This window comes from Poecilia latipinna, unplaced genomic scaffold, assembly GCF_001443285.1.
Source record: "Poecilia latipinna isolate Pla-1442-1.1 unplaced genomic scaffold, P_latipinna-1.0 Scaffold869, whole genome shotgun sequence".
NCBI classification, from domain to species: domain Eukaryota; kingdom Metazoa; phylum Chordata; class Actinopteri; order Cyprinodontiformes; family Poeciliidae; genus Poecilia; species Poecilia latipinna.
Genome location: NW_015113485.1, coordinates 199,247 through 212,176, shown reverse-complemented (window position 1 = coordinate 212,176; position 12,930 = coordinate 199,247). Strand labels below are relative to the sequence as shown.

Sequence of the window (12,930 nt, the reverse complement as noted above, 5' to 3'; positions counted from 1 at the left end):
AGATGATTTGCTGAAAGAACAACTAACTCAGAGCAGAAATTAAGCCAAAATGCACAAAATGTCTGTATTTTATGTTTAAGATAAAAAACCTTTGTGAATATGTTCTACCCAGGTCTCCTCCGAGTTTTAGCTTCACCTGATTCAAATTCGGTAAAAAGAAAAATCTCCTTTTAATCAACATTTGTTATTCAGTAATTAATCAGTTAATCTCAATATTCAACAGATACACAGTATTGATAAGTCAAGCAGAAAGGGCTGAATTGTTGATGCTAACCGTTTTCTTAGTTGCAGGTTCATTCTTTGCTACAAATGATGAAGCGTTCACTAAAGGAATGTGATGTTGTTGAACTTTAGGTGCAACGATGTTTATTTTATTATTTAAGAAAAAGAATTGAATTATTTGTTTAAAATAAACTTAAATGGTTACATGAGAAATCTGTAACTATGCCAATTTTTTGTATCTAGTTAATCGTCAGAATAATTGATGAATAAAATAATATTTTTCTAACTTTTCTTCTGTCTCTCATTTCTTCATTTTACTTTTAAGCACACACTGAAGATAATCGGAAGAAATCAGCCAAAGTTCAAGGAAAATCTTTGAAAGACAGATCCAACAGGCACGAATACTTTTGCTGCAAACAAACAGTCGATGAGGCGGACACAGGCGAAGCAGTGTGTTGGATTTCAAGACGTCTTTGTCCTTCTGAAGACATGAATCTGCCTAAATCCAACACGCCGCCCCTCTGAGGCACTTCAGATGACAGCACAGAGACAAACACAGATTCTCAAAACGTACCACACACATTGACCTAGTTCTCTGCTCTCCAGTCGGGGACGCTGAGCGTTGGGACGCAGACAGATGGGGTAATGTGTCAGTGTTAGGTGGACGCAAATGGATGCAACAAAAGAGTAAAGCAAAACAAATCATATGGAGTTAGCAGGGTGTTAAAGAAAGAAAAAACAAAACAACAACAAAAAAAAAACGATGATCAGGTTAGGTGAAAACAGAAGATGGACGACGTTGCTCACCTGAGCTGGGTGCGGAGCGAGGAGATCTCCCGCGTCATCGTCTGGCTGCTGTCAGTGAGCTCCTCCAGCTCCCTCTGCAGCTTCCTCTTCTGAGCGTTGGAGCGGGAGTTTTCCTCCTCCACCTCCTCCAGCTGCCGCTTCAGCTGCTTCAGGCGAACCATCGACTTATCCAGCTGCAGTAGAAGGTCGGGTTCAGAGGTTGAGGTGACAATGAGACGAGAAATCTTTATTTATTTACCCCCTCCTCCCAGGAAGCAGGAGATTAGTCTGGGAAGGACAGGACTGATTGGGATCAGAAATCTGATTAAACCTGGTGGATTACTGCCTGATGATGTTTTGGGAGGAGAGTGCGTGTTTCTGCTGTGGGTGAGGGATTTAGCTTCCAGTAGGAGGACAGAAGTCTCACTCCACAGAGACCAAACAGATGCCAGGACAGCATTAGGATTAGCGTGGACTGAGACGGATAAGTCCTCTCTATTTGGGGAGGATTTTTCTCTTTTTGTTCAGATGACCTCAGTAAGCCAGAGGAAGTCATCATGTGAAGCTCTGCGTCTCTCTGACTGCTCACCTGCTCTCTGTACTGGTCTGCGTGTCTCCGCTCGTCTTCTGCTTGCATCATCGCCTCCTTCAGCTTCTTCTCCGTCTTCCGCGTCAGTTTGTTGGCAATGGCTCTCTCTCTGTGGGATTTGGAAATGTTGTGATTGATTTAGTTAATCTAAGATGATCTACAACTGTCGTGATAAAATCCTGCCTTCTGAAGCTGGACAAAACCTGAAAGTTGCTGATTTGGTGCATGTTATTAATAGATTATGTTTTCATTGACAGAAAACATAAAAGTCTAGCAAAGAAAAGTTAAATCCATCCTGTATTGCATTTTGGGGGAAAATACTGTTTGGACAAATTTTTTTTAAATGTGATCTTTTAACCTATTATCTAGGTTAGCATAGATCTCTGGGCTTTAAAAAAACAAACTTTGATCATGAGATTTCTGGTCAGTTCTTTCAGAATGAGCTGTTTTCTTGTAACTTTAAACTCAAATAAGCTGCCGCTGGCCACGCCCCCCCAACTCAACAGTTACGCTCCTACGTGACAATGGCTGCAAACAGACTTCTGCTTCTTTGAAAAGCAGAAGTAGAGCCTCCTGCACAGCCAACAAGAATGAAGCAAGTGTTTTGTTTTGTTTTTTTGTCCCAGCAGCCATTGTGCAGCACATACAGCGGTAAAACCAGCTGCGGGAGCTCAGCTTTGGTTGCTAAGTAACGGGCTACATAAGGGGCAGCGCATGTTGATTTGTGACGTTTTGGAAGCGGCTCATTTTTCAGACAAAAACAAAAAACATGGACTTATTGCCAAAAAAAGAGTGGGTGTTCTTTTTTTTTTTACTACTTGGTCTGTTTTTAGAGGCAGTTGATACCAAAATGGAAGCATGAAAATGTTTAAAATGTGAATTTTGTATAAGAGGTCCTCATTAAAAAAATTATCTGTGGAACAATTATTGTTACCCTCACTGTTAAATCTTTGCGCAAACCCTTCTGGGCAGGACGGCACTTAGTGTCCTCTTATAACATTTCTTGGTTGGAGCCAGTGAAATGCCTCCCATCTCTACCGCAGCACAGTTTGTAGAAACATAATTTGTAAAGCTGACGCTAGCTCTCAGACAGTGAATCACTCAGTGTGCATGACAGCAAAGAGTCTGATCTCTCTATTCTTAGCTGTAAGCAGGTTTCCTAGCTCAACACAGGCAGTGCCTACACTTGAATGAAAGCAATAAAAACACTTGTTTAGGGGGCAATGCTATTATTTCTTTTTTAAACATGTTGTTATGTCTCCCCTCTCTCAGTGGGGAGTCCAGTTTCAAAAACTGGAAGTGGCTGAAGCCTGATTAGAAAGTGACCTTAGACCTCTTCACTGCAAAAACACAAAATCTTATCAAGTTTTTCTTGTCTAATTTCTAATACAAATATCTGAGTGCACTTGAAATATGACAAAATTAACTTACAAGCAACATTTCAGTTCGATAAAGGTCCTTGTCAATAATTCCTTTAAGTTCAACTTGCAGATTTTTTTACTTAAAACATGAGAAAAATGTTTTGCTAAGTGAACTAGTACTTTTTAAAATCAATATTAAGGAACTATTGTCTTAAACTATTTCATACCAGTAATTATTCCATTTGTGATTTTATATAAATATGTTCTAACATGGGATAATTTCCCCCTCTGTTTTCAGGTATACATTTCAAAAGTTATTTAAAGTAACAACATTAAAATGTGTTTCCCTCCTTTTATTTAGCCAGTTAAATCCATTACTCCAGTTAAATGTGTGTTTAACTGCACTAAAGACACATTCATTCCTGTAAAATATGTATTTGATTTCCTCACTGTCTCTCTTGCTCCAGCTGCTCCTCCATGGTGTCAATCTTAGCCTCCAGGGCGGCGACGCTGAGCTTGTGTTTGCCCCTCACTGCTCCCTCCAGCTCCTCCAGTCGGGCCTTCAGCTCCTTGTTCTGCTTCTCCAGCTGCTCTCGGGACGACTCGGCCTTCTGGGCCAGAGTCCTCTCCCCCTGCAGCTGCACAGTCAGCGTCTCCACCTGCAGCCGGAGCAGAGCGGCCATTAGGGCGAGTTTAAAGACGTTGCTAGAGAGATTAATGAATCCGAGTTCGCTCATCGCACCTGCAGAGCCGTCTTCCTTTGCCTTTCCATCAGCAGTTCAGAGTTCGCCTGCTCCTCCTCCAGATCCTCCTCCAGCTGGGTGACTCGAACCTCTAGCCTCCTCTTTTCGTCAAACAGAACGTTCCTGGAACAACAGGAAATCTCAGGAGAACCAAGACAAAGGCAGAACTGAATGGATAGGATGTAAAAAATGTGAACTACTAACTTTCCAGAGCTGCTGGAGACCATCTCCTCTGACATCTCATCTCTCTCCTGCTGCGCCTGCCTCCTCTGTCTGTCCGATACAGCCAGCTCCTGCACAAACACCAGGATGCAGACAGGAAATCCAAACATCAGGACTTATGTTTCCCCACAGTGAAATAAAAGCTCTTTTCAAGGTAAGATTTAAAACTTTTGGAGATAAAAACACTATTTTATCATTTATTACTGTTAATAATAATGTCTTGTGATAGTATTTAACTAAAAAAATCCCCCACTTTCAATAACATTGCTTATTGTATGAAATATAAGCCAACCTTTACTTCAACTATACAGATCAATAAGCCATTGATCCATTAGGAATAATAAATATTCATTACACTGAAACAATCCAAACAAATCGCGTTAAGGTAAATGACCTTCCTGTTCAAATGAATCGAAGAAAGTATCAAAAAACAAATGTGTTTGCTAAGTTTTCTAGCATTTAGTAAACATCAGCCAGATGTTTGTGAAACCTTTTGAACTTGTGTTGCTTATTTGTTTCCTAAAGGCTTCCTGAAGTTCTCTCAGATTTTTTTTGTTTTGTTTCGGATCAAAGTCTCAAAGCTCTTTAAAAAGTCTGTGACGTCCATATTTCATACTCTGAAACAAATCAACGTACCTCTGTGAGATGCAGCACTTCTGCTTCCAGTGTTTGTATTTTCTTCTCGGAATCTTTCAACTGTGCAACCACTTCATCTTTGGATAACTTGGTCTCATCTAGCTCGCGAAGAATCTCCTTCATTTGCCCCTGAGTTGAACAAAAAATGGCGATTTAAACTCACGTATGTTGACCTGTACAGAGGTTTCGATTGGCCTATGGATGGATTTTCACCTGCAGCCTGCGGAGCTGCTTGACAGAATCCTCTTTGCCGCGGCTGGCTGCCTCTAGTTGTGCCTCGGCTTCTTGCAGCTCCGCCTCAAGCTGCTTCTTGGCCGCTACGGCCTGCGAGCGCTGAGTCCGCTCCTCTTCCAAGTGGATCTCCAGCTCTTTCACCTGGTTTCAGAAAAAGTTAGAGGAAATGAAAACAGGGATAAAAAGCCATGCCAGTGCTCTGCTCCCTCCTCCTCTGTACCTGCTTGCTGAGCGCTCTCCTCTTCTCTTCTCCCTTCTCCTCGTTGTTGCTTATCTCTCTTTCAAACTGAGCCTTGAGTGCCTGCAGGTTGACCTCCAGCCTCAGCCTCAAGTTCTCCGCCTCACTCAGCTCCTCCTCCAGCTCCTGCGTCTGAGTGCGCAGGTTCTGAACTTCTGATTCCAAGCTCCTCTTGCTGCGTTCCAGTTCGTGAACCTACAGCCAGGTAAAAAAAAAGGCTCTGTAAATCCCTGAGAGCGATACTGATGGATACCCTGAGCAAAGTGAACATGAGGCGGATTCCTACATTTTTGCCGACGTCATCCTGCTGGTTAACGAGTTGCTCCATTTCCAGACGGAGCTGCTTGTTGGCTCTCTCCAGCTCGTCTCGCTGGTCCTGCACCTCCTACATGTGGAAAACCACAGCAACAACCAATAGAATCAAACGTTACAAATATACAGCTTTTTGCAAAAGTATTTGTGGTTTTAAGTTGTTTTCTTGTCTTAATGATGCTGTTTGTTCGCTAATGTTCTTTATATTGAGAATATATTACACAAATGTTGACTTTATTTACTGTGACTCCTAAAGGTAACTTGTTGTATTAGATTTTATTAAAGGGAGCTTAATAAAAATGCTCATCAAAGTTTTCAGATTTATATTTTCAAAAGAAAAAAAAGGGAAACCACGTGTTATTGCTCTTCTACTTCACAATAAGGTCGTATTTTGTTATTTTGCCACTTAAAATCATAAAAGCACAGAGAACTATGTGGTTTTGATGAACTAGTTTACCTGCAGGGATCGAGACAGGAAGAGACATTTCGTTTCCTTCTCCCGGCTGTCTGCTTCTGCTCTGTCCCTCTCTTCTGCAAGACGAGCGCTCACTCCTTTCTCCTCTGCCAGGCACTGATAGGGCAACAGGGACGAGGTTACTGATGTGGCAATACGTCAAATAAATATGACCTTTGTTTACATTTTGAAGCCTGTGTCATTTCACTCACCTGGTCAAATTTCTTCTGCCTCTTTTCGAGGGCTGTGCAGTTCTGCCTCTCTCTCTGCAGGGCGATGGTCATGTCCTCCAGCTCCTCCCTCAGACGCTCCCTCTGCCTCTCGATTCGCTCCTTCTCCTCCTCCTTCTGTCGCTCCTTTTGGATGGCGCTGTCCAGCTCTCTCTGGAGCTTCCTGCGCGTCTCCTCTCCAGCTTCCACGGCGGTGCTCACCTCCTCAGATTGTTTACGGAGCTCTGCAAGCTGCACAACAAAACATAGAGATCAGTATAGCAAATGTAACATAAAGTCTAAGGAGCAAACCTCATCAGAGAAATTAAGACCTTTCTAAATAAATCAGATCTGTTCTATTGTTTTTCAAACCTGCCAGTAATTTCACAGCATTTTTCTGACAATGATATTTTTTGAGTCACTGTTTCGACTGTTTTACCTGCTGGTTGTGTGTTTGTATCTGACGGCTCAACTCTTTGGCTCTTTCTTCTTCTTCCTCCAGTCTTTCCATCAGTCCGTTCTTCTCCTCCTCCAGAGCTCGCACCCTGGAGGCCAGAGCCATCTTCTGGCGGGTCTCATCTTGGAGCAGCTCCTGAACACACAAGAAAAGACAAACACAAACTATGTGAGAACTTTTTCACAACAAAATATTTTATATAACTAGCAATTAAAAATAGATTTCTACTCTAAAAATATCTGTGAAACGATCTTTACCTTTGCATCATGCAGCTGACTCTCCAGACTGGAGACTTCTTTAGCGAGCCGGAGAGATTTGGAGTCAGAGGAAGACAAATTGCCGGACAACCCTTCGATCTCACACTGAAAGAAACACAGTTGGTTTTTAATGTGGATTAACAAACATCTAACACCCAAAAAGTGTCTGAACAGAGTGGAAACATTAGATGAACACATAGCATCAGTGTCGGGTGTGTTACTGCACCTGCAGCTTGTGCATGCGCTCCTCCCTGTCCTCGCGCTCCCTGTCGGCCTGAGCCAGGCGAGCGTTGAGCTCCTGCAGCTGACTATCGGCCCTCTTCCGGCCTCGCTCGCTCTCCGAGCGGCTCGTCTGGAGGTTCTTGATTTCCTCGGTCAAATTCTGCCGCTCCTCCTCCAGGACAGCTTTGGCCTTCTCCAGGGACTGACGAGCCTGAAGGAGACGCCACAGCAGGCAACGATCAGAGGCGGCTAGAGGAGCCAAAGATTGTACTCAAGTAGCACTACTTCAACATATTTTTACTCAAGTTAAAGTGAAAAGTAACTGTCCAAGAAATGAATGAAGTAAGAGTAGAAAATGTTTTGTGAAGTACTGAGTCAGTATTTAAAAATTACATCATCAGACAGATAAAAATATAAAGTTATGTCGAAATTTTATTTTAAAGACCAAAATGAAAATGATTCATATAAGTAGTATAATTACAAAATAACTAAATCAGGCAATAGAAACATTTTTCAAAATCAATTTCTTTCAATTTAAAACTTATGCAACTTTAACAAAGACTGCAGGTTTGTGTCTGGTGAATTTCTGGTTAAGACAGCGGGTAGTGTATCCAGAAACTTTACTCAAGTAAGAGCAGATGTACTTCATAATAAAATGACTCAAGCAAAAGTAAAAAGTAAGCATCGTAAAAACACTCTTAAAAGTACATTTTTAATAAAAGTTGTTATACTCAAGTAAATGTAACTAATTACTACTCGTCTCTGGTAACAGTGCACGTTTACATATGGATATGTTGATGTGTGTGTGTTTCCTGTACCCTCTTGCTGTTGTCCAGTTGCTCCTGCAGGTTGTCTATGGCTGCGCTGTGTTTGATCCTGAGCTCCGAAAGCTGGGCCTCGTGGCGACGCGTCTCCTCTTCAACACATCGCTGCAGCTCGTTTAGCTCCGCCTCCCGCCGAGATCTGTGGACAGGTAGGATTGTTGACAATAGCCAGTAGTAATTTACTGTGCAAAAAGTCTGGACATTTTCCCTTTTAAGGCTCTCAATACGGAAAAACAGAAAACATTTCCTCGTTTCTTTCCTCTGCACATGAATGCATATATGCCAATCTACTGGATACCTGTTGCGTCTACTGATTTTTGCATTTTTCATGCACTTCTTGTGCGTGAAGATATCCCCATGCAGCACCTTACTAAAAACAGAGTTCGTATGCTTTTCCTGCAGTAAAATTCAAGAACTTTTCAAGCATTTTCAAGGTATGTTTTCAAACTTTTTCAGCACCACACATTGGAGATAAAAACAATACAAGTTAACTGAAAAATACATTTTGAATTGTAACAAAATTTTAGGTCTCATAAATTAATTTCTGTGACTTTAACTGACCTAAAACACGGGAGGTTTTGTCTGATTTAACTTCAGACAATGAGGAATAAATATCATGTGTCTTTTTATTAGGTGTGTGAAAATATCTGATTTTAACTGTAAATACGACTTTCCAAATTTAGGCTTTTTTTTGTTTTAAAGGATTTTTTTCTGGCTCTAGTTGCCTTTATTTTTCAGTAGATTGACAGGAAGATGGGTTGTGAGAGAAGGGAGGAGACGTGGGGCAAAGGTCAACAGACTGGGACTTGAACCTGTCACCAACTGCATCACAGAGGTCTCTCTACATGGATTACTATGCACTCTACTGCCTACGCCACAACTGCAGCCCTAAATTTACGTTTTTAATCTAACAAAAGATTACATTTTATTACCAATCTGTGTGGTTTGAATATCAGGAACTTTCAAGGACTTTATACAGAAATCAGGCACTTTACAAACACCTAAATGAATTTCAGGCCTTTCCAAGGACAAACCCTGTGAAATATTTTCAAGACACAATTTGCCAAATGCTAAACTAACTAAATTTGTATTCAGAGGTCCCAGTTTGCCTGTGTTTACCTGAGCTCTTGCTGTGTAGCCGTGGTGTCCAGCGTGTCCTCCAGCTCGGTTCTCAGAGCTTCCAGCTCCTCTCCCAGGTCTCTCCTCTGTTTCTCCGCTCTTTCCCTCATCCCTCGTTCATTTTCCACCTCCTCCTTTAGCTCAGACACTTGCGACAAGGCCTCCCTCAGAGATCTCTGAGCTTCAGCACGGCGCGCTCCTTCTTCCTCCAACCTGACAGAGAATTAATAGAAAATAAAAATTATTCAAAATTTCTCACAGGATGTTTGTATTATTATTATGCTGAGTCTCACCGGCCCTGCAGGGTAGTGATCTCCTTCTCCTTCTGAGCCAGGGTTCCTCTGAGCTCGGCGGTCAGCATGCCCAGGTCGGACAGCTGCTCCTGGGCCTCCAACGAGTCGCTCTCCATCCTCCTCTTCCACTTCTCCTGCTCTAGCCGGCCCTGCTCCTCACGTTTTAGACGTTCTGCAAAGAGACAGGGCACAAAGCAAGGTCAACTTTTGAATCACTAAGCAACTGATTGAGTATTGACCTCCAAATGGTACCAACAATAACAAGGCTGATATAAAATGTTTCTGTTCTGGAACAGCATGATTCAAAATGTGCTTGAACATACAGCAACAAGTCTTCTTTTAGACTCAAAGGAGCAATGGGAACGGATGATATCATCTACCTTCTAGATCAGCAATGACGGCCTCCTGCTTGTTCTTAAGTTTGTTAAGGCTTTTAGTCTTTTCCTCCTCCTCGGTGAGTTGGTCGGTCACTTCACTCAAATGTTCCTCCAGCAGCTTTTTCTCCTGCTCAGACACAATCAGGAAAAATGTTAGGAACATGTACATGACACTTATTGAAATAATATGAAAGTTTAAAGGTTTTTCATGGTCTAAATACTTTTTCCTTTATACATTTTCTCTTGGGATCCATTTTGAGAAAACACAACTATCTACATATAGACACATGTGACTATTACAGGTATTACAATTTATTTTTACTAACTGCATCAGAAAAGTGACCTATTAAGCTTTCTCAGAAAGGTTAGAATGGATCTATTGGCTATACAAAACATACATTATTTTGCACAAAATAATTCTTAGATAATGAGATTTCAGTCTGGTCAGTTCTGCCTATTTTGAGCTCCTTTCAGAATGAGCTGTTTTTCTTCTTCTTGTCACTTTAAATCCAAATAAGCTGCTGATGGCCATGCCCTCCTAACTCAGGGTTTACGTTGCTGCAAACAGATGCACAATTATACAACCTTACGTCTTTGAAAAGCAGAAGTGGTGCTTCCAGTACAACCAACAAGAATGCAGGAAGTGGTTTCTGGGTGGTAACTTAACAAGAAAACTAATTTTACAGCTCAAGCCATTAAACCCAGCTCACCAAACGTGCTGGAACTTGGGTTGATAGGTAATGGGCCAGTGATTCAACAATCGGGAGGATTTTGAAACAGTTCATTTTCCAGACATCAAAATTATTAAGTTATTGATGCCTTTTTAGGTGCTTTACTGTTTTTAGAAGCTATTGAAACCCAAATGGAAGTATAAAAATGTGCAAAAAGTGAATTTTGCATATGAGGTAGCCTGTAAAGTTTGTTTTTATTAGCATTTTGTTTACACTGAGACGGACATCTTAAATGCGCTAAGTACATAGCCTCCAGTGTAATGTGAAGCTGACCTTGCTGAGTCGGTCTCTCTGCTCCACGGCAGTCAGGAGGTCTGCCTCCAGACTCTTCACTTTGGTCTCCAAGGTAACCTTCTCCAGCAGGAGGCGCTGTCTGGCACCTTCCTCCTCCTCTAGCTGCTCCTCCAGGTCCTGAACAGACACCAGGTCTGTTTAATCATCCTGCCCAGCATCCACTGATTGTTTCTTCAGAGGATTGTAGTTGCACATCTATTACCTGTACATTCTGCTGCAGCCTCTTCTTCTCATTGCCCAGCTGCGCTCCCCTCTCCTCCTCCTCCACCAGCCGGCTCTCCATTTCGCTCAGAACCTCCTCCAGCTCCTGTTTCCGGCTGGCTAACCTGGCCCGCATCTCCTCCGCCTCTGCAAAGAGCTCTGCCTCTGCCTGCAGCTGGTCGGCCAACACCGCCTTTTCCTCTATCAGCTAGAGGAGTGGGAGTATGAGTGATGAGTGAGGAGTGAGTCACGGTGGAAAGTAAACTTTCAGACCAGAGTAGAAACAAAGAGGAGGTCTGTTTGCACCTGAGCGTGCTTCCTGTCCAGCTCAGAGTATTCCTGCTCCACTCTGGTGAGGTTCTCCTTGGCTTTGTGGAGCTCCGACTCTCTGGCCTGTATTTCCTCATCCTGGCGGGTCACCTGCAGCAACGGCTTCACCTGGTGGCCACAAACACAAACCACAACTTGAGTCAAACTCCAGATTTTTGACAGCAATTATATAATTACAGGCAACTACCCACCCTGTTGTCCCATCAAAACAAACTGTTGTGTGTGTTAACTAAATCTTCTTCAAAAACAGACAGGAGGTGACCTAATATTGCTTTCATTTAGTTGATTTCACTGTAAAAATTATGGTCAGCTGCTGCGCGGTCGGCTGCACAGACAGACATGGATGCAAACCAAACTTGTCATTTAACCATAAGCCTTTTGAAGAAGAAAGAAGGCGGTGATGAGCAGCAGAAGTGCTGGGTGTATTTGCGGATTTACAGCAAATACTTTTATGAAGTAAACAATTTAACATTCACGTAAGTAGGTGTAGCAAGATGCAGTGAAATATGGCATTATCTAATAATAATGTCAGAGTATGGTGTGTTCTGAATGCCTCGTGTCTGAGCTGTGATCTGTGTGCACCTTTGTAAACAGCCGCCACCACTGCCAGTTCCTGAGTTTGAGGTACGCAGCACAGTTCCTCTGCATCACCCTCAGAGCGCTCAGCTGCTGCTGCTTCTTCATAAAGGCCCTGAAACAAGAACAAACAGCCAGAGTCAACCACAAAACCCATCATAGAGAGGCTTCCTCATCCATCAGTCTGGATCTAAATCATACTATTAGGTGTAAATGCCCATTAGTCAACAGCTGACTAAATGTTTTGACCTGTGCTCCACCACGCCTCCTGACAAATATTTACTTAATGTTGACGTGTTAGTGTCACATCTACCAGGAATAGCTCATTGTAGTCACGTGAAAAGATAATCAAGCAAGATTTTTACAGGTTTTCACATGCAAACGCTATGTGGAAAATCCCCAGACGGGATTTGAACCCACAACTTTCTTGCTGCAATGCAACACACCACATTCAGGTTCTGACAAACAGAAACTTGACTTAATTATCTCCCAGGTTTTGTGAGGCGCTCCAGTTTGGGGCAAGCTCATTAAATCAGCTTTATATTCACACGTGGAACTGGATTAACTTAAGTTTTGTTTTTTGAAGACAGTATATGGATTTTTTTCACCAATCCGCTCCTTGAGTTTCCATAGTTCGTGCCCAAGGACGCCATCTTGCTTGAAAAGCGTTTTAACAAATTCTTTTTTGTTTGGATTTTGAATTCAGGTCAACTCTACAGCAAAATATAACGATCAGGCTATGTTTTTTTTTTTAACGAGAATAAATTCATAAAGTTACATGAATACACTCGTATGAGGATAAAGTCATATGACAGTAGAATAAACTGTTAACATTATAAGAAGTGTTAACATCAGGGGAATGAAATCGTAATTTTATGAAAACACAAAAAATAGCAAAAAAAAATTTATCAAATTTTTTTCTCATTAAAACATTTTCTTCTGGTAATTTTAAGATGTTCTTCTAGTAAAAGACGATCTCCTCATAATTAAGCAATATTTCTCGTAACCTGACCCTCATACTATGTCATACAACTCACAGAAGGGATTACAAAAGCCACTTTTTGAAAATATTTATTTTTTAGAAAAGTCAGGCAAAAAACATCAGAAATAAGATCTGATGTGAAAAAAAAAATCAGAGATTTAACTTTCAAGTCATTTCACTCAGCCATATGTGAAACTATGTTCTGTAATATTAATATATCCAGTAAACTGTCTATGGTATATAGTAATGTAAAAAATAAAA

The 12,930-nt window shown here is 41.7% G+C and overlaps 1 protein-coding gene across 7 annotated transcripts in view; it reads right to left on the bottom strand.

The window, feature by feature from the left end:
• Window positions 1-12,930, bottom strand: part of myh14 (myosin, heavy chain 14, non-muscle) — a 36,959-nt gene that overhangs the window by 3,573 nt on the left and 20,456 nt on the right. For 6 of the 7 annotated variants that reach the window (XM_015048238.1, XM_015048243.1, XM_015048240.1 and 3 more), the window contains 22 exons: window positions 11,694-11,802; window positions 11,088-11,219; window positions 10,783-10,989; window positions 10,560-10,697; window positions 9,559-9,682; window positions 9,179-9,350; window positions 8,886-9,098; window positions 7,761-7,905; window positions 6,947-7,153; window positions 6,721-6,825; window positions 6,446-6,598; window positions 6,010-6,258; window positions 5,801-5,914; window positions 5,318-5,416; window positions 5,014-5,226; window positions 4,773-4,934; window positions 4,560-4,688; window positions 3,906-3,994; window positions 3,701-3,824; window positions 3,409-3,617; window positions 1,598-1,706; window positions 1,030-1,202 (listed from right to left, as the gene is read on the bottom strand). In XM_015048238.1, the coding sequence (XP_014903724.1) occupies window positions 1,030-1,202; window positions 1,598-1,706; window positions 3,409-3,617; window positions 3,701-3,824; window positions 3,906-3,994; window positions 4,560-4,688; window positions 4,773-4,934; window positions 5,014-5,226; window positions 5,318-5,416; window positions 5,801-5,914; window positions 6,010-6,258; window positions 6,446-6,598; window positions 6,721-6,825; window positions 6,947-7,153; window positions 7,761-7,905; window positions 8,886-9,098; window positions 9,179-9,350; window positions 9,559-9,682; window positions 10,560-10,697; window positions 10,783-10,989; window positions 11,088-11,219; window positions 11,694-11,802 (3,375 nt within the window). Of the gene's footprint in view, window positions 1-796; window positions 838-1,029; window positions 1,203-1,597; window positions 1,707-3,408; window positions 3,618-3,700; window positions 3,825-3,905; window positions 3,995-4,559; window positions 4,689-4,772; window positions 4,935-5,013; window positions 5,227-5,317; window positions 5,417-5,800; window positions 5,915-6,009; window positions 6,259-6,445; window positions 6,599-6,720; window positions 6,826-6,946; window positions 7,154-7,760; window positions 7,906-8,885; window positions 9,099-9,178; window positions 9,351-9,558; window positions 9,683-10,559; window positions 10,698-10,782; window positions 10,990-11,087; window positions 11,220-11,693; window positions 11,803-12,930 lie in introns of all 7 variants that reach the window. The other variant, XM_015048245.1, reaches the window with a different exon arrangement.